General features: G+C 56.8%; 1 protein-coding gene across 1 annotated transcript in view; it reads left to right on the top strand.

The window, feature by feature from the left end:
- Window positions 1-21,484, top strand: part of heatr6 (HEAT repeat containing 6) — a 98,399-nt gene that overhangs the window by 12,648 nt on the left and 64,267 nt on the right. Inside the window, exons 5-10 of the mRNA XM_065024037.1 lie at window positions 14,578-14,692; window positions 16,171-16,272; window positions 16,685-16,825; window positions 17,612-17,835; window positions 18,167-18,341; window positions 21,001-21,207. Coding sequence (XP_064880109.1) covers window positions 14,578-14,692; window positions 16,171-16,272; window positions 16,685-16,825; window positions 17,612-17,835; window positions 18,167-18,341; window positions 21,001-21,207 — 964 coding nt within the window. The remainder of the gene's footprint in view (window positions 1-14,577; window positions 14,693-16,170; window positions 16,273-16,684; window positions 16,826-17,611; window positions 17,836-18,166; window positions 18,342-21,000; window positions 21,208-21,484) is intronic.

Genomic DNA, 21,484 nt, shown 5'->3' on the forward strand with positions numbered 1-21,484 from the left:
CACCACCCATACCACACCCCACCACACCACACCACCCATACCACACCCCACCACCCATACCACACCCCACCACTCCATACCACACCCCACCACTCCACACCATCCCACACCATACCCCACCATACCACACCATACCCCACCATACCACACCATACCCCACCACTCCACTCCATACCACACCACTCCACACCCCACCCCACCACTCCATACCACACCACTCCACACCACTCCCCACCACTCCATACCACACCCCACCACTCCATACCACACCCCACCACTCCATACCACACCCCACCCCACCATACCACACCCCACCATACCACACCCCACCACTCCATACCACACCACACCACACCCCACCACTCCACACCACACCCCACCACCTCCACACCACACCCCACACCACACCCCACCACCCATACCATACCACACCCCACCACTCCACACCCCACCACTCCATACCACACCCCACCACTCCATACCACACCCCACCACCCATACCATACCACACCCCACCACCCATACCATACCACACCCCACCACTCCACACCACACCACACCACTCCATACCACACCCCACCACACCACACCACTCCATACCACACCCCACCACTCCATACCACACCCCACCACTCCATACCAAAACCCACCACTGCACACCAAACCCCACCACTCCACACCACACCCCACCACTCCATACCATACCACACCACTCCATACCACACCACACCCCACCGCTCCATACCACACCCCACCACACCACACCCCACCACTCCATACCACACCCCACCACCACATACCACACCACTCCATACCACACCACACCCCACCACTCCATACCACACCACACCACTCCATACCACACCACACCACTCCATACCACACCCCACCACTCCATACCACACCACACCCCACCACTCCACTCCATACCACACCACACCACTCCATACCACACCACTCCATACCACACCCCACCACTCCATACCACACCCCTCCACTCCACACCACTCCATACCACACCCCACCACTCCATACCCCACCACTCCACACCACACCCCACCACTCCATACCACACCCCACCACACCACTCCATACCACACCCCACCACTCCATACCACACCCCACCACTCCATACCACACCCCACCACTCCACACCATCCCACACCATACCTTACCATACCCCACCATACCACACCATACCCCACCATACCACACCATACCCCACCACTCCATACCACACCACTCCACACCCCACCACTCCATACCACACCACCACCACACCACTCCCCACCACTCCATACCACACCCCACCCCCACCATACCACACCCCACCACACCCCACCACTCCATACCACACCCCACCACTCATACCACACCCCACCCCACCATACCACACCCCACCACTCCATACCACACCCCACCACTCCATACCACACCACTCCACACCACACCCCACCACTCCACACCACACCCCACCACTCCACACCACACCCCACCACTCCATACCATACCACTCCACACCACACCCCACCACTCCATACCATACCACACCCCACCACTCCACACCCCACCACTCCATACCACACCCCACCACTCCATAACACACCCCACCACTCCATACCACACCCCACCACTCCATACCATACCACACCCCACCACTCCATACCATACCACACCCCACCACTCCATACCACACCCCACCACACCACCTACACCACTCCATACCACTCCATACCACACCCCACCACTCCATACCACACCCCACCACTCCATACCAAAACCCACCACTCCACACCAAACCCCACCACTCCACACCACACCCCACCACTCCATACCATACCACACCACTCCATACCACACCACACCCCACCGCTCCATACCACACCACACCCCACCGCTCCATACCACACCACACCCCACCACTCCATACCACACCCCACCACTCCATACCACACCCCACCACCCATACCACACCCCACCACCCATACCACACCCCACCACCCATATACCACACCCCACCACCATATACCACACCCCACCACTCCATACCATACCACACCCCACCACCCATACCATACCACACCCCACCACCCATACCACACCACACCACCATACCACACCCCACCACACCACACCACCCATACCACACCCCACCACTCCATACCACACCCCCACCACTCCATACCACACCCCACCACCCATACCAAAACCCACCACTGCACACCAAACCCCACCACTCCACACCACACCCCACCACTCCATACCATACCACACCACTCCATACCACACCACACCCCACCGCTCCATACCACACCCCACCACACCACACCCCACCACTCCATACCACACCCCACCACTCCATACCACACCCCACCACCACATACCACACCACTCCATACCACACCACACCCCACCACTCCATACCACACCACACCACTCCATACCACACCACACCACCCATACCACACCCCACCACCCATACCACACCACACCCCACCACCTCCACCCATACCACACCACACCACCCATACCACACACCCATACCACACCCCACCACCCATACCACACCCCACCACCCACTCCACACCACACCACTCCATACCACACCACACCCCACCACTCCATACCCCACCACCCCACACCACACCCCACCACTCCATACCACACCCCCCACACCACTCCACACCCCCACTCCATACCACACCCCACCACTCCATACCACACCCCACCACTCCACACCATCCCACACCATACCTACTCCCACCATACCACACCATACCACACCATACCCCACCATACCACACCACACCCCACCATACCACACCACACCCCACCACCCACACCACACCACCCACACCACACCACCACCCATACCATACCACACCCCACCTATACCCACACCCCACCACTCCATACCACACCCCACCACCACCACACCCCACCACCCATACCACACCCCACCACTACCATACCACACCATACCCCACCACTCCATACCACACCACCACACTCCATACCACACCCCACCACCATACCATACCCCACCACCACCATACCACTACTACCACACCCCACCACCCATACCATACCCCACCACCCACACCACACCCCACCACTCCATACCACACCCCACCACTCCATACCACACCCCACCACCCATACCACACCCCACCACCATACCACCACACCCACCACCCATACCATACCACACCCACCACTCCATACCACACCCCACCACACCACACCCCACCACCATCCACACCACTACCATACACACCACACCACCCATACCACACCACACCCCACCACTTACCACACCCTACCACACCCCACCACTCCCACCACCCACACCAAACCCCACCACTACTATACCATACCACACCCCACCACACCATACCACACCCCACCACTCCATACCACACCCCACCACACCACACCCCACCACTCCATACCACACCCCACCACTCCATACCACACCCCACCACTCCATACCACACCCCACCACTCCATACACACCACACCCCACCACATACCACACTACCACCACCACACCACACCCCACTACCATCCACACCACTACCATACCATACCCCACCACCTACCACCCCCCACCACCTCCATACCCCACCACCCACACCACACCCCACCACTCCATACCACACCCACCACCACACCACACCCCACCACCCATACCATACCACCACCCCACCACACCCACCACCCATACCACCCACCACCCATACCACACCCACACCCCACCATACCACACCCCACCTCACCATACCACACCCCACCACTCCATACCACACCCCACCATACCATACCATACCCCACCACTCCATACCACACCATACCACACCACACCCCACCACCCCACCACCATACCATACCACACCCACCATACTCATACATACCACCACCATACACCCCACCCCACCAGCCATACCACACCACCACCATAACACACCCCACCACACCACACCCACCCACCATACCACACCCCACCACTACCATACCACACCACCACTTATACCATACCATACCACTCCATACCACACACTCCACACCATACCCACCACCACCACACCCCACACCACCACCATACCACACCCCACCACTACCATACTATACCCCACCACCCACACCACACCCACCATACCACACCACACCACCACCACCCACACCACACCACACCACACCACACCCACACCACCCACCCACTCCATACCCCATACCATACACCCCCACCACTTATACCATACCCCACCCACCCCACCACACCATACCATACCACACCACACCATACCACACCACCCATACCATACACCCCACACCCCACCACTCACCCATACCACACCCACCACTATACCACACCACACCACTACCACTCCACCCCCACCACACCACACCACCATACCACACCCCACCACCCCACCACCATACTGCACACCAAACCCCACCACCCCACCACCATACCACACCACTTACCACTACCATACCACACCATACCATACCACACCCCACCACTCCATACCACCACCCCCACCACTCCATACCACACCCCCCCACACCACACCCCACCACCCATACCACACCCCACCACACCATACCACACCCCACCACCCATACCACCATACCACCATACCACACCCCACCCACACCACACCCCACCACTCCATACCACACCACTCCACACCACCCCACCCACCCTCCACACCACACCACCCACACCACACCATACCACTCCACACCATACCCCACCACCCATACCCCACCACCACACCACACCCCACCACTACACCCACACCCCACCACCACTCACACCACACCACCCATACCACACCCCACCACCCATACCACACCACACCCCACTACCCACACCATCCCACCACTACCATACCATACCACCATACCACACCCCACCACACCATACCACCCACTCCACACCCACCCCACCACTCCATACCACACACCCCACCACTCCATACCACACCCCACACTCCATACCACACCACACTACCACATACCACACCCCACCATACTCCACCCCACCACACCCCACCACCCATACCACACCCCACCACTCCATACCACACCCCACCCCACCATACCACACCCCACCATACCACACCCCACCACACCACCACCCATACCACACCACCCATACCATACCACCCCCACCACCCCACACCACACCCCACCACATACCACACCACACCCCACCACCCATACCACACCACACCCCACCACTCCATACCATACCACACCCCACCACCCACACCCCACCACTCCATACCACACCCCACCACTACATACCACACCCACCACTCCATACCACACCCCACCACACCATACCATACCACACCCCACCACTCCATACCATACCACACCCCACCACTCCATACCACACCCCACCACTCCACTCCACACCACACCCCACCACCCACACCACACCCCACCACCCACACCCACCACACCATACCACACCCCACCACCCATACCACACCCCACCATACCATACCACACCCCACCACCTACCCCACCACCCCACCACCCATACCACACCCCACCACTCACACCATACCCCACCACTCCACCCACACCCCACCACTCCACACCATACCCCACCACTCCATACCACACCCCACCACTCATACCACACCCCACCACTACCATACCACACCCCACCATACCATACCACACCACCACTCCATACCACACCATACCACCACCCTATACCCACCACCACACCCCACCACTCCATACCACACCCCCACCACACCATACCACACCACACCACCATACCACACCCCACCACTCCATACCACACCCCACCACACCACTACCACACCATACCCCACACTCCACTCCATACCACACCACACCACTCCACCCACACCCCACCACTCATACCACACCCACCACCACCCACACCACCCATACCACACCCCACCACACCACTCCATACCACACCACACCACTCCATACCACACCACACCATACCACACCCCCACCACACCACACCACCCTCCACCACACCACACCCCACCACCACTCCATACCACACCACACCCCACCATACCACACCCCACCACTCCACACCATACCCCACCACCCACACCACACCCCACCACACCATACCACACCCCACCACCCATACCACACCCCACCACTCCATACCACACCCCACACCACACCATACCATCTACCACCATACCACCATACCCCGCACCATACCATACCATACCCCACCATACCACACCATACCACACCATACCACTCCATACCATACCACCCCCACCACTCACACCACTACCTAATACCCACCCCACCACCCATACCACACCACACCACACCACTACCCCCACCACCCATACCACACCCCACCCCACACCATACCCCACACCCCATACCACACCATACCACACCCCACCACCACTCCATACCACACCACCACACCACACCATACCATACCCCACCATACCACACCCCACCACACCATACCACACCCCACCACCATACCACACCCCACCCCACCATACCACACCCCCACCATACCACACCCCACCACCCACACCACACCCCACTCCACCCATACCACACCCCACCTCCACACCACACCACCCCACTCCATACCATACCACACCACCCACCACACCATACCACACCCCACCACCCATACCACACCCCACCACTCCATACCACACCCCACCCCACCATACCACACCCCACACCACCCCACCACCATACCACACTCCATACCACACCCCACCACCATACCACACCCCACCACCCACACCACACCCCACCACTCCATACCATACTACACCCCACCACCCATACCACACCCCACCACTCCATACCACACCCCACCACCCATACCACACCCACCACACCATACCACACCACCACCCACACCCCACACCCATACCACCCACCATACACCACACCCCACCACTCCATACCACACCACACCACTCCATACCACACCACACCCCACCACCCATACCACACCCCACCACTCCACACCCCCCCACCCATACCACACCCCACCACTTATACCACACCCCACCACTTTATACCACACCCCACCACCCATACCAAACCCATACCACACCACACCCCACCACTCATACCATACACACCCCACCACCCATACCACACCACACCACCACATACCACACCCCCCATACCATACCACACCCCACCACACTCCCCACACCCATACCACACCCACCACTCCATACCACACCCCACCACTCCATACCACACCCCACCACTCCATACCAAACACCCACCACCACACCAAACCCACCACCCATACCACACCACACCACTCCATACCACACCCCACCACTCCATACCACACCACACCCCACCACTCCATACCACACCCCACCACACCACACCCCACCACCCATACCACACCCCACCACCTATACCACACCCCACCCCACCACACCATACCACACCACACCACCCATACCACACCACACCACACCACACCCCACCACTCCATACCATCACCACACCACCTTACCATACCACACCACCACACTACCACACCCCACCACTCCATACCACACCCCACCACTCCACCCATCCCACACCATATTACCACCCCACCATACCACACCATACCCCACCATACCACACCATACCCCACCACTCCATACCACACCCCACCACCACCATACCACACCACTTTATACCACCACCATACACCACACCACCACTCCACACCCCACCACCCATACCACACCCCACCACCCATACCACACCCCACCACCCCCACCACCCATACCACACCCATACCCACCACTCCATACCACACACCCACCACCATACCACACCCCACCACACCCCACCATCCCCACACCCCACCACATACCATACCACTCCATACCACACCACACCCCACCACTCCATACCATACCACACCCCACCACTCCATACCACACCCCACCACATACCACACCACCACTCCACACCCCACCACTCCATACCACACCCCACCACCCATACCACACCCCACCACTCCATACCACACCACCACCCCACCACTCCATACCATACCACACCCCACCACTCCATACCACACCCCACCACTCCATACCACACCCACCACTCATACCACACCACACCACCGCTCCATACCACACCCCACCACTTATACCACACCCCACCACCCATACCACACCCCACCACACCATACCAAAACCCACCACTATACACACAAACCCCACCACCCACACCACACCCCACCACTCCATACCATACCACACCACCCATACCACACCACACCCACCGCTCCATACCACACCCCACCACACCACACCCCACCACTCCATACCACACCCCACCACTCCATACCACACCCCACCACTCCATACCACACCCCACCACTCCATACCATACCACACCCCACCACTCCATACCATACCACACCCCACCACTCCATACCACACCCCACCACACCACACCACTACCACACCCCACCACACCACACCACTCCATACCACACCCCACCACTCCATACCACACCCCACCACTCCATACCACACCCCACCACTCCATACCAAAACCCACCACTGCACACCAAACCCCACCACTCCCACCACACCCCACCACCCATACCATACCACACCACCCATACCACACCACACCCCACCGCTCCATACCACACCCCACCACACCACACCCCACCATACCACACCCCACCACTCCATACCACACCCCACCACCACATACCACACCACTCCATACCACACCACACCACTCCATACCACACCACACCACTCCATACCACACCACACCACCTATACCACACCCCACCACTCATACCACACCACACCCCACCACTCACCCATACCACACCACACCACTATACCACACCACCCATACCACCCACCCCACCACTCATACCACACCACACCACCATCCCACCATACCACACCACACCACCCATACCACACCACACCCCACCACTCCATACCACACCCCACCACACACCCATACCCCACCACTCACCATACCACACCCCACCACACCATCCTACACCATACCTACCATACCCCACCATACCACACCATACCCCATACCACCATACCCCACCACTCCATACCACACCACACACCCACCACTCCATACCACACCACTCCACACCACTCCCACCACTCCATACCACACCCCACCCCACCATACCACACCCCACCACCCTCCATACCACACCCCACCACCCATACCATACCCCACCACTCCATACCACACCCTCTACCCCCACCATACCACACCCCACCATACCATACCACACCACTCCACCACCCCACTCCATACCATACCACTCCACACCACACCCCACCACTCCACACCACACCACACCCCACCACTCCATACCATACCACTCCACACCACACCCCACCACTCCATACCATACCACACCCCACCACCCCACACCCCACCACTCCATACCACACCCCACCACTCCATAACACACCCACACCACTCCATACCACACCCCACCACTCCATACCACACCCACACCCACCCCACCTCCATACCGTACCACACCCCACCACTCCATACCCCACCACCCTACCACCCCCACCACCCATACCACACACCCCTACCACACCACCCATACCACACCCCACCACACCACACCACCCATACCACACCCCACCACCCATACCACACCCCACCACTCCATACCAAAACCCACCACTCCACACCAAACCCCACCACTCCACACCACACCCCACCACCCATACCATACCACACCACCCATACCACACCACACCCCACCGCTCCATACCACACCCCACCACACCCCACCACTCCATACCACACCCCACCACTCCATACCACACCCCACCACCCATACCACACCACCCATACCACACCACACCCCACCACTCCATACCACACCACACCCCACCACTCCATACCACACCACACCACCCACACCACACCACACCACTCCATACCACACCCACCACTCCATACCACACCCCACCACTCCATACCACACCCCACCACTCCATACCACACCACACCCCACCACTCCACTCCATACCACACCACACCACTCCATACCACACCACTCCATACCACACCACTCCATACCACACCCCACCACTCCATACCACACCCCACCACTCCACTCCACACCACACCACTCCATACCACACCACACCCCACCACTCCATACCCCACCACTCCACACCACACCCCACCACTCCACTCCATACCACACCACTCCATACCACACCACACCCCACCACCCATACCACACCACCCACACCCCACCCCACCACCCACTCCACACCCCACCACCCATACCACACCCCACCACTCCATACCATACCCCACCACTCCATACCACACCACTCCACACCACACCCCACCACTCCACTCCATACCACACCACACCACTCCATACCACACCACACCCCACCACTCCATACCCCACCACTCCATACCACTCCACACCCCACCACTCCACTCCACACCATACCACACCCCACCACTCCATACCATACCACACCCCACCATACCATACCATACCCCACCACTCCATACCACACCATACCATACCACACCATACCACACCCCACCACTCCATACCATACCACACCCCACCACTCCACACCATACCTTACCATACCCCACCATACCACACCATACCCCACCATACCACACCCCACCACTCCATACCACACCACTCCACACCCCACCCCACCACTCCACTCCACACCCCACCACTCCATACCACACCCCACCACTTATACCATACCCCACCACTCCATACCACACCACTCACACCACACCCCACCACTCCACCTATACCACACCACTCCATACCACACCCCACCACTCCATACCCCACCACTCCATACCACACCCCACCACTCCACACCACACCCCACCACTCCACTCCATACCACACCACACCACACCATACCACACCCCACCCTCCATACCATACCATACCACACCCCACCATACCATACCATACCCCACCACTCCATACCACACCATACCATACCACACCACACCATACCACACCCCACCACTCCATACCATACCACACCCCACCACTCCACACCATACCACACCCCACCACTCCACACCATACCACACCATACCTTACCATACCCCACCATACCACACCATACCCCACCATACCACACCATACCCCACCACTCCACTCCATACCACACCACTCCACACCCCACCCCACCACTCCATACCACACCACTCCACACCATACCACACCATACCTTACCACACCCCACCACTCCACACCACACCCCACCACTCCACACCACACCCCACCACTCCACACCCCACCACTCCATACCACACCCCACCACTCCATACCACACCCCACCACTCCATACCACACCCCACCACTCCACACCATACCACACCATACCTTTACCATACTATACCATACCCCACCATACCCCACCACTCCATACCACACCACCACACCCCACCCCACCACTCCATACCACACCACTCCACACCACTCCCCACCATACCATACCACACCATACCACATACCACACCCCACCACTCCATACCACACCCCACCCCACCATACCACACCCCACCATACCACACCCCACCACTCCATACCACACCCCACCACTCCATACCACACCACACCACACCACACCACACCCCACCACTCCATACCATACCACTCCACACCACACCCCACCACCCATACCATACCACACCCCACCACTCCACACCCCACCACTCCATACCACACCCCACCACTCCATACCACACCCCACCACTCCATACCATACCACACCCCACCACCCATACCACACCACACCCCACCACTCCATACCATACCACACCCCCCACCCCACCCCCACCACTCCACACCACACCCCACCACCCATACCACACCACACCCCACCACTCCACACCACACCCCACCACTCCACACCCCACCACTCCATACCACACCCCACCACTCCACACCACACCCCACCACCCATACCACACCACACCCCACCACTCCACACCACACCCCACCACTTCCACACCCCACCACTCCATACCACACCCCACCACTCCATACCATACCACACCCCACCACTCCACACCACACCCCACCACTCCATACCACACCACACCCCACCACTCCATACCACACCCCACCACTCCACACCCCACCACTCCACTCCATACCACACCACACCCCACCACTCCACACCACACCCCACCACTCCATACCATACCACACCCCACCATACCATACCACACCCCACCACTCCATCCCACACCCCACACCCCACCACTCCATACCACACCCCACCACTCCATACCATACCCCACCACCCATACCACACCCCACCACCCATACCACACCCCACCACTCCATACCACACCCCACCACACCATACCCCACCATACCACACCCCACCACTCCACCCATACCACACCATACCACTCATACCACACCCACCACTCCATACCATACCCCACCACACCATACCACACCCTATACCATACCACACCCCACCACTCCATACCCCACCACACCACTCCATACCACACCCCACCACTCCATACCATACCCCACCACTCCACACCACACCCCACCACACTACACCCCACCACTCCACTCCATACTCCACACCACACCCCACCACTCCATACCACACCCCACCACTCCACTCCACTCCATACCACCACACCTCCCACACCACACCCCACCACCCACACCACACCCCACCACTCCATACCACACCCCACCACCCACCCATACCACACCACACTCCACACCACACCCCACCACTCCATACCACACCCCACCACCCACCCATACCACACCACACCACACCCCACCACTCCACACCACCCACCACTCCATACCACACCCCACCACACCATACCACCTCCATACCATACCACACCCCACCATACCACACCCCACCACACCATACCACACCCCACCACTCCATACCACACCACTCCATACCATACCACACCCCACCACTCCATACCACACCACTCCATACCATACCCCACCATACCATACCACACCACACCACACCCCACCACTCCATACCCCATCACACCATACCACACCATACCATACCCCATCACACCATACCACACCCCACCACTCCATACCACACCATACCTCACCATACCACACCACACCATACCCCACCACACCATACCATACCCCACCACACCATACCAAACCCCACCACACCATACCATACCACACCATACTCCCACCACACCATACCATACCCCACCACACTATACCATACCCCACTATACTATACCATACCCCACCATACCTTACCATACCACCATACCATACCATACCCCACCACACCATACCACACCATACCCCCCACCACACCATACCCTACTATACCACACCATACCATACCCCACCATACCACACCATACCCCACCACACTATACCCTACCATACCCCACCATACCACACCATACCCCACCACACCATACCCCACCATACCACACCATACCCCACCACACCATACCATACCCTACCACACCATACCATACATACCCACACCATACCATACCATACCCCCACCACACCATACCCCACCATACCACCATACCATACCCATACCATACCACTATACCCACCTCCCACCATACCATACCTTACCCCACCATACTCCACCACACCATACCCACCATACCCCACCACACCATACCCCACCATACCACACCATACCATACCATACCACACCATACCACACCATACCTTACCCCACCATACCATACCACACCATACCCTACCATACCATACCCCACCACACCATACCACACCATACCCCACTATACTATACCATACCATACTATACCACACCATACCCACCATACCCCACCACACCATACCCCACCATACCTTACCATACATGCCCCACCATACCACACCATACCCCACCATACCATACCACACCATACCACACCATACCATACCATACTTACTATACTCCCACTCACACCATACCATACCATACCCCACCACACCATACCCCACCATACCATACCCACCCACCATACTATACTACACTTATACTATACCCCTACTATACCATACTCTTACTATACCCCACCACACTATACCCCACCATACCCCACCATACTATACCCTACCATACCATACTATACCCCACCACACCATACCCCACCATACCTACTATACCCCACCACACCATACCACACCATACCCCACCATACCATACCTACTATACCCCACCACACCATACCACACCATACTATACATCATACCATACCCCACCACACCATACCACACCACACCACACCATACCACACCACACCATACACCACACCATACCATACTTACCATACCATACACCACCACACCATACCCCACCATACCATACACCACCACACCATACCCCACCATACCATACACCACCACACCATACCCCACCATACCATACACCACCACACCATACCCCACCATACAATACATACCACACATATCTCTCTGTTTGCTGGCGTTGTACAGTGTTTTGACTGTTTAATGTGTAGTGTTCCAGGCCAGGCGTTCCTTGAAGACCCGTACAGGAGTGTGTGTTTCAGAGTCTTTCTGCAGACGCTCCAGTCTCCCAAACCCCCGGACGCTGAAGAACTGCTCTACTGCACGGTACACACAGACACCACACTAGGGAACCGGGTTAATGACATTTACATAGTATTCCCGGCCAAACCCGCGCTGATAGACACCAAGTCTGAGCCAAATCTCATAGTCTTCATGTGGTTGAAAAGTGTCAACACTGAACAACTATATTACAATCCATGTGTTGGTCCAATGTTATATGAACTGATATAAAAGATCCCAGAATGTTCCATCATTCTGAAGCTGATCTGCTCGTCATCCTCACCAGGGTCTTGATCTGACTGCAGTTCTGTGTCGTAACTGACTAGAGTTGGTAAATGCTCTTCGATGGCCATTGGCACACTGGATAATTAATCCCGATTTCACTGTACCAGGCAGAGGGCGTGTATGGCATCATGTGGGCAAGCGGTTTGCTCTTCACAACGCTGGCATCAGAGTACCCCATGGTGGGGTTATGGGCAGGCATAAAGCTACGGACACCAAACACAATTTAATTTGATCTATGGCAATTCGAATGCACAGAGATACTGTGATGAGATCCTGAGGCCCATTGTCGTGCCATTGATCCACCGCCTCATGTTTCAGCCTGATAATGCACGGCCCCATGTCACAAGGCTCTGTACACAATTCCTGGAAGCTCTACATGTCCCAGTTCTTCCATGGTGTGCATACTCACCAGAAATGTCACCCATTGAGCATGTTTGGGATGCTCTGGGTCGATGTGTACGACAGAGTGTTCCAGTTCCCGCCAATATCCAGCATCTTCACACAGCCATTGAAGAGGAGTGTGACAATATTCCACAGGTCACAATCAACAGCCTGATCAACTCTATGTGAAGGAGATGTGTCATGTTGCTTAAGGAAAATGAGTGGTCACCCCACATACTGACTGGTTTTCTGATCCATCCCCTTCCTTTTTTTAAGGTATCTGTGACCAACAGATGCATATCTCTGTTCCTAGTCATGTGAAATCCATAGATTAGGGCCTAATTCAGTTATTTACATTGACTGATTTTCTCCTGTTTGAACTGGGACCAGGGAGTTGAGGTGATACAGTATGTAGATGTAGGCAGGGGGACCAGGGAGTTGACAGTATGTAGGCAGGGGGACCAGGGAGTTGAGGTGATACAGTATGTAGGCAGGGGGACCAGGGAGTTGACAGTATGTAGGCAGGGGGACCAGGGAGTTGAGGTGATACAGTATGTAGGCAGGGGGACCAGGGAGTTGAGGTGATACAGTATGTAGGCAGGGGGACCAGGGAGTTGAGGTGATACAGTATGTAGGCAGGGGGACCAGGGAGTTGACAGTATGTAGGCAGGGGGACCAGGGAGTTGACAGTATGTAGGCAGGGGGACCAGGGAGTTGACAGTATGTAGGCAGGGGGACCAGGGAGTTGAGGTGATACAGTATGTACGTGTAGGCAGGGGGACCAGGTCGGTCCAGGGAGCAGTGAAGGGGTTAGGGTTCCACTAACTCTGTGTGTGTGTGTGTGTGTGTGTGTGTAGGTGATCCAGGGAGCTGTGAAGGGGCTCCAGTCCTCTCTGTGTGGAGGGAAGTGGAGGTTTGGAGGACAGGAGGAACTGGGAGCTCTATTGGCAGTTCTCAAGGTACACATCTACTGTATATACACTGGGTCAAATAAATCAAATATACACTGGGTCAGATAAATCAAATATATACTGGGTCAGATAAATCAAATATATACTGGGTCAGATAAATCACATATATACTGGGTCAGATAAATCACATATACACTGGGTCAGATAAATCAAATATATACTGGTTCAGATAAATCACATATACACTGGGTCAGATAAATCAAATATACACTGGGTCAAACTGGAGGGTACTGGATTTGTGTTTATTTCATAGACTTTCTTGCTTATCTTTATCAAGGCTGAAACTGTATGTTGATTGAATTTATTTGATTATAAAGAGAAACGATACAGAAAGTATTGTTGATCAAATGTCCGTAGTTTGGTTGAAAGTGTCTCCATACAGGTGTTGATATGTCCACAGAGGCTCATGTTCCAAGGTTGTCCAGGAGTGTGTGTGGAGTGGCCGTCGGTGCTGTACCCCACTCCCCTGCCTCAGTACGAAACCTGCAGTGCCCCCAAACCTCCCGAACCTCCACAGAACCCCCCCACCCAGACCTCAGGGGTAAGAGACTGTGTCTGATTTATACCAGAGGGCCTGATGGGAACTGTCAGAGGTCCACATGTTCATATTGGAGGGCAGGATCACAACTGGTTTCCATCCTTTGACCCAGCAAAGGAGATTTAAAATAATTTATATCACCCTCTCCTTTCTCCCCTCTTTCCTCTTCTCTCTCTCTCCTCTTTCTCCCCTTCTCTCCTCTTTCTCCCCTTCTCTCCGTCTCTCCTCTTTCTCCCTGTCTCTCCTCTTTCTCCCCTCTCCCCCTTCTCTCTTTCTCCCTCTCCCCCTTCTCTCTGTCTCTCCTCTTTCTCCCCTCTCCCCCTTCTCTCTGTCTCTCCTCTTTCTCCCCTCTCCCCCTTCTCTCTGTCTCTCCTCTTTCCCCTTCTCTGTCTCTCCTCTTTCTCCCCTCTCCCCTTCTCTCTGTCTCTCCTCTCTGTCTCTCCTCTTTCTCCCCTCTCCCCCTTCTCTCTGTCTCTCCTCTTTCCCCTTCTCTCTGTCTCTCCTCTTTCTCCCCTTCTCTCCGTCTCTCCTCTTTCTCCCCTTCTCTCCGTCTCTCCTCTTTCTCCCCTTCTCTCCTTCTCTCTGTCTTTCCTCTTTCTCCCCTCTCTCCCTTCTCTCTGTCTCTCCTCTTTCTCCCCTCTCTCCCTTCTCTCTGTCTCTCCTCTTTCTCCCCTCTCTCCCTTCTCTCTGTCTCCCCTCCCCTCTCCCTCCTCCTCTTTCCCTTACTCTCCCCCTTCTCTCTCTCCTCTTTCTCATACTCTCCCCCCTTCTCTTTCTCTCTCTCTGTAGAATAAGAAGAAGAAGTCTCGAGGACGGGGGAGGAAAGGAGGAGGGGAGGATGAGGAGAGAGAGGCAGAACCCAGGCTCCAGAGAGGAGGAAGAGGAGGGGAGGCCTGGTCTAAGACCTCGGTACTTCCTTCTCCAGGCGTTCCGTCTCTCTATCCGTTATGGAAGAGGAGCAGTTCTGATTCAGAGTTCTCTGATCCTGAGGGAGCAGCTCACAGTAAACTGAGGTAATGCATTGTCCTGTTCTCTCTCTCTGTGTGTGTGTGTGTGTGGTAATATATGTGTGTGTGTGTGTGTTCTCTCCCACCAGGTTGTTCCATGGCAGGGTGTGTGTGTGTGTGTGGTAATGTGTGTGTGTGTGTGTGTGTGTGTGGGTAATGGGTGTGTGTGTGTGTGGTAATGTGTGTGTGTGTTCTCTCCCACCAGGTTGTTCCATGGCAGGGTGTGTGTGTGTGGTAATGTGTGTGTGTGTTCTCTCCCACCAGGTTGTTCCATGGCAGGGTGTGTGTGTGTGGTAATGTGTGTGTGGTAATGTGTGTGTGTTTTCTCTCCCACCAGGTTGTTCCATGGCAGGGTGCGGCAGGGTGTGTTGCTGTGTCTCCTAGCCGTGGTGAAGGCAGTTGAAAAGAGGACGCTGTATGGCTATTGGTCGTCGTTCATACCGGATGCTCCCATTGGTGGACCTCCTCCTCTCACACTGCTCACTGTAGTACTGAAGGACCCCTCACCCAAGGTAGGTACACACACCTGAAAAGTAACCCTGGTCTCTCCCACCAGATGTGTGTTTGTGTGAGGCTGGTCTCTCTCCCTCTAGGTGTGTGTGTGTGGGACGCTGGTCTCTCTCCCTCTAGGTGTGTGTGTGGGACGCTGGTCTCTCTCCCTCTAGGTGTGTGTGAGACGCTGGTCTCTCCCTCCAGGTGTGTGTGAGACGCTGGTCTCTCTCCCTCTAGGTGTGTGTGTGGGACGCTGGTCTCTCTCCCTCTAGGTGTGTGTGAGGGACGCTGGTCTCTCTCCCTCTAGGTGTGTGTGAGACGCTGGTCTCTCCCTCTAGGTGTGTGTGAGACGCTGGTCTCTCTCCCTCCAGGTGTGTGTGTGGGACGCTGGTCTCTCTCCCTCTAGGTGTGTGTGTGGGACGCTGGTCTCTCTCCCTCTAGGTGTGTGTGTGGGACGCTGGTCTGTCTCCCTCTAGGTGTGTGTGTGGGACGCTGGTCTCTCTCCCTCTAGGTGTGTGTGAGACGCTGGTCTCTCTCCCTCCAGGTGTGTGTGTGAGACGCTGGTCTCTCTCCCTCTAGGTGTGTGTGTGGGACGCTGGTCTCTCTCCCTCTAGGTGTGTGTGTGAGACGCTGGTCTCTCTCCCTCCAGGTGTGTGTGTGAGACGCTGGTCTCTCTCCCTCTAGGTGTGTGTGTGAGACGCTGGTCTCTCTCCCTCTAGGTGTGTGTGTGAGACGCTGGTCTCTCTCCCTCTAGGTGTGTGTGTGAGACGCTGGTCTCTCTCCCTCTAGGTGTGTGTGAGACGCTGGTCTCTCTCCCTCTAGGTGTGTGTGAGACGCTGGTCTCTCCCTCTAGGTGTGTGTGTGAGACGCTGGTCTCTCTCCCTCTAGGTGTGTGTGAGACGCTGGTCTCTCTCCCTCTAGGTGTGTGTGTGAGACGCTGGTCTCTCTCCCTCTAGGTGTGTGTGAGACGCTGGTCTCTCCCTCTAGGTGTGTGTGAGACGCTGGTCTCTCTCCCTCTAGGTGTGTGTGAGACGCTGGTCTCTCTCCCTCTAGGTGTGTGTGAGACGCTGGTCTCTCTCCCTCTAGGTGTGTGTGAGACGCTGGTCTCTCTCCCTCTAGGTGTGTGTGAGACGCTGGTCTCTCTCCCTCTAGGTGTGTGTGAGACGCTGGTCTCTCTCCCTCTAGGTGTGTGTGAGACGCTGGTCTCTCTCCCTCTAGGTGTGTGTGTGTGTGAGACGCTGGTCTCTCTCCCTCTAGGTGTGTGTGAGACGCTGGTCTCTCTCCCTCTAGGTGTGTGTGTGTGTGTGTGAGACGCTGGTCTCTCTCCCTCTAGGTGTGTGTGTGTGTGAGACGCTGGTCTCTCTCCCTCTAGGTGTGTGTGTGTGTGAGACGCTGGTCTCTCTCCCTCTAGGTGTGTGTGTGTGAGACGCTGGTCTCTCTCCCTCTAGGTGTGTGTGTGTGAGACGCTGGTCTCTCTCCCTCTAGGTGTGTGTGTGAGACGCTGGTCTCTCTCCCTCTAGGTGTGTGTGTGTGTGAGACGCTGGTCTCTCTCCCTCTAGGTGTGTGTGTGTGTGTGAGACGCTGGTCTCTCTCCCTCTAGGTGTGTGTGTGAGACGCTGGTCTCTCTCCCTCTAGGTGTGTGTGTGTGTGAGACGCTGGTCTCTCTCCCTCTAGGTGTGTGTGTGTGTGTGAGACGCTGGTCTCTCTCCCTCTAGGTGTGTGTCTGTGTGTGAGACGCTGGTCTCTCTCCCTCTAGGTGTGTGTGAGACGCTGGTCTCTCTCCCTCTAGGTGTGTGTGTGTGTGTGTGAGACGCTGGTCTCTCTCCCTCTAGGTGTGTGTGTGTGTGTGAGACGCTGGTCTCTCTCCCTCTAGGTGTGTGTGTGTGTGTGTGTGAGACGCTGGTCTCTCTCTCTCTAGGTGTGTGTGTGGGTGAGACGCTGGTCTCTCTCCCTCTAGGTGTGTGTGTGTGGGTGAGACGCTGGTCTCTCTCCCTCTAGGTGTGTGTATGAGACGCTGGTCTCTCTCCCTCCAGGTGTGTGTGTGTGAGACGCTGGTCTCTCTCCCTCCAGGTGTGTGTGTGTGAGACGCTGGTCTCTCTCCCTCCAGGTGTGTGTGTGTGAGGAGCTGGTCTCTCTCCCTCCAGGTGTGTGTGTGTGTGTGTGTGTGAGACGCTGGTCTCTCTCCCTCCAGGTGTGTGTGTGTGTGTGAGACGCTGGTCTCTCGCCCTCCAGGTGTGTGTGTGTGAGACGCTGGTCTCTCTCCCTCCAGGTGTGTGTGTGTGAGACGCTGGTCTCTCTCTCCCTCCAGGTGTGTGAGACGCTGATCTCTCTCCCTCCAGGTGTGTGTGTGTGAGGAGCTGGTCTCTCTCCCTCCAGGTGTGTGTGAGACGCTGGTCTCTCTCCCTCCAGGTGTGTGTGTGTGAGACGCTGGTCTCTCTCTCCCTCCAGGTGTGTGTGTGTGAGACGCTGGTCTCTCTCTCCCTCCAGGTGTGTGTGTGTGAGACGCTGGTCTCTCTCTCCCTCCAGGTGTGTGTGTGTGAGACGCTGGTCTCTCTCTCCCTCCAGGTGTGTGTGTGTGAGACGCTGATCTCGCTGGTCTCTCTCCCTCCAGGTGTGTGTGAGACGCTGGTCTCTCCCTCCAGGTGCGTGTTTGTGTAATGCTGGTTTCTCTCCCTCCAGGTGCGTGCGTGTGCACTCCAGGTGGTGTCTGCATTGCTAGATGGTTCCCGTCAGTTCCTGGGCGTGGCTGAAGACTTGGCTCCAGCCAGAACCTCGTACACTCCATTCTCCTTCTCCCTCGCCACCGCCGTCCGCGAGCTTCACCGCTCGCTCTCCCTCGCTCTGCTGGCCGAGGCCTCTGCTCACACGCTCACTCAGATCATCAAGGTGACTCACTCACTCACTCACTCACTCACTCACTCACTCACTCACTCACTCTCTCAGATCATCAAGGTGACTCTCTCAGATCATCGAGGTGACTCACTCACTCACTCACTCACTCACTCTCTCAGATCATCGAGGTGACTCACTCACTCACTCACTCACTCACTCACTCACTCACTCACTCACTCACTCTCTCAGATCATCGAGGTGACTCACTCACTCACTCACTCTCTCAGATCATCAAGGTGACTCTCTCAGATCATCAAGGTGACTCACTCTC

This window comes from Oncorhynchus nerka, linkage group LG10 (assembly GCF_034236695.1).
Source record: "Oncorhynchus nerka isolate Pitt River linkage group LG10, Oner_Uvic_2.0, whole genome shotgun sequence".
Classification (NCBI taxonomy): domain Eukaryota; kingdom Metazoa; phylum Chordata; class Actinopteri; order Salmoniformes; family Salmonidae; genus Oncorhynchus; species Oncorhynchus nerka.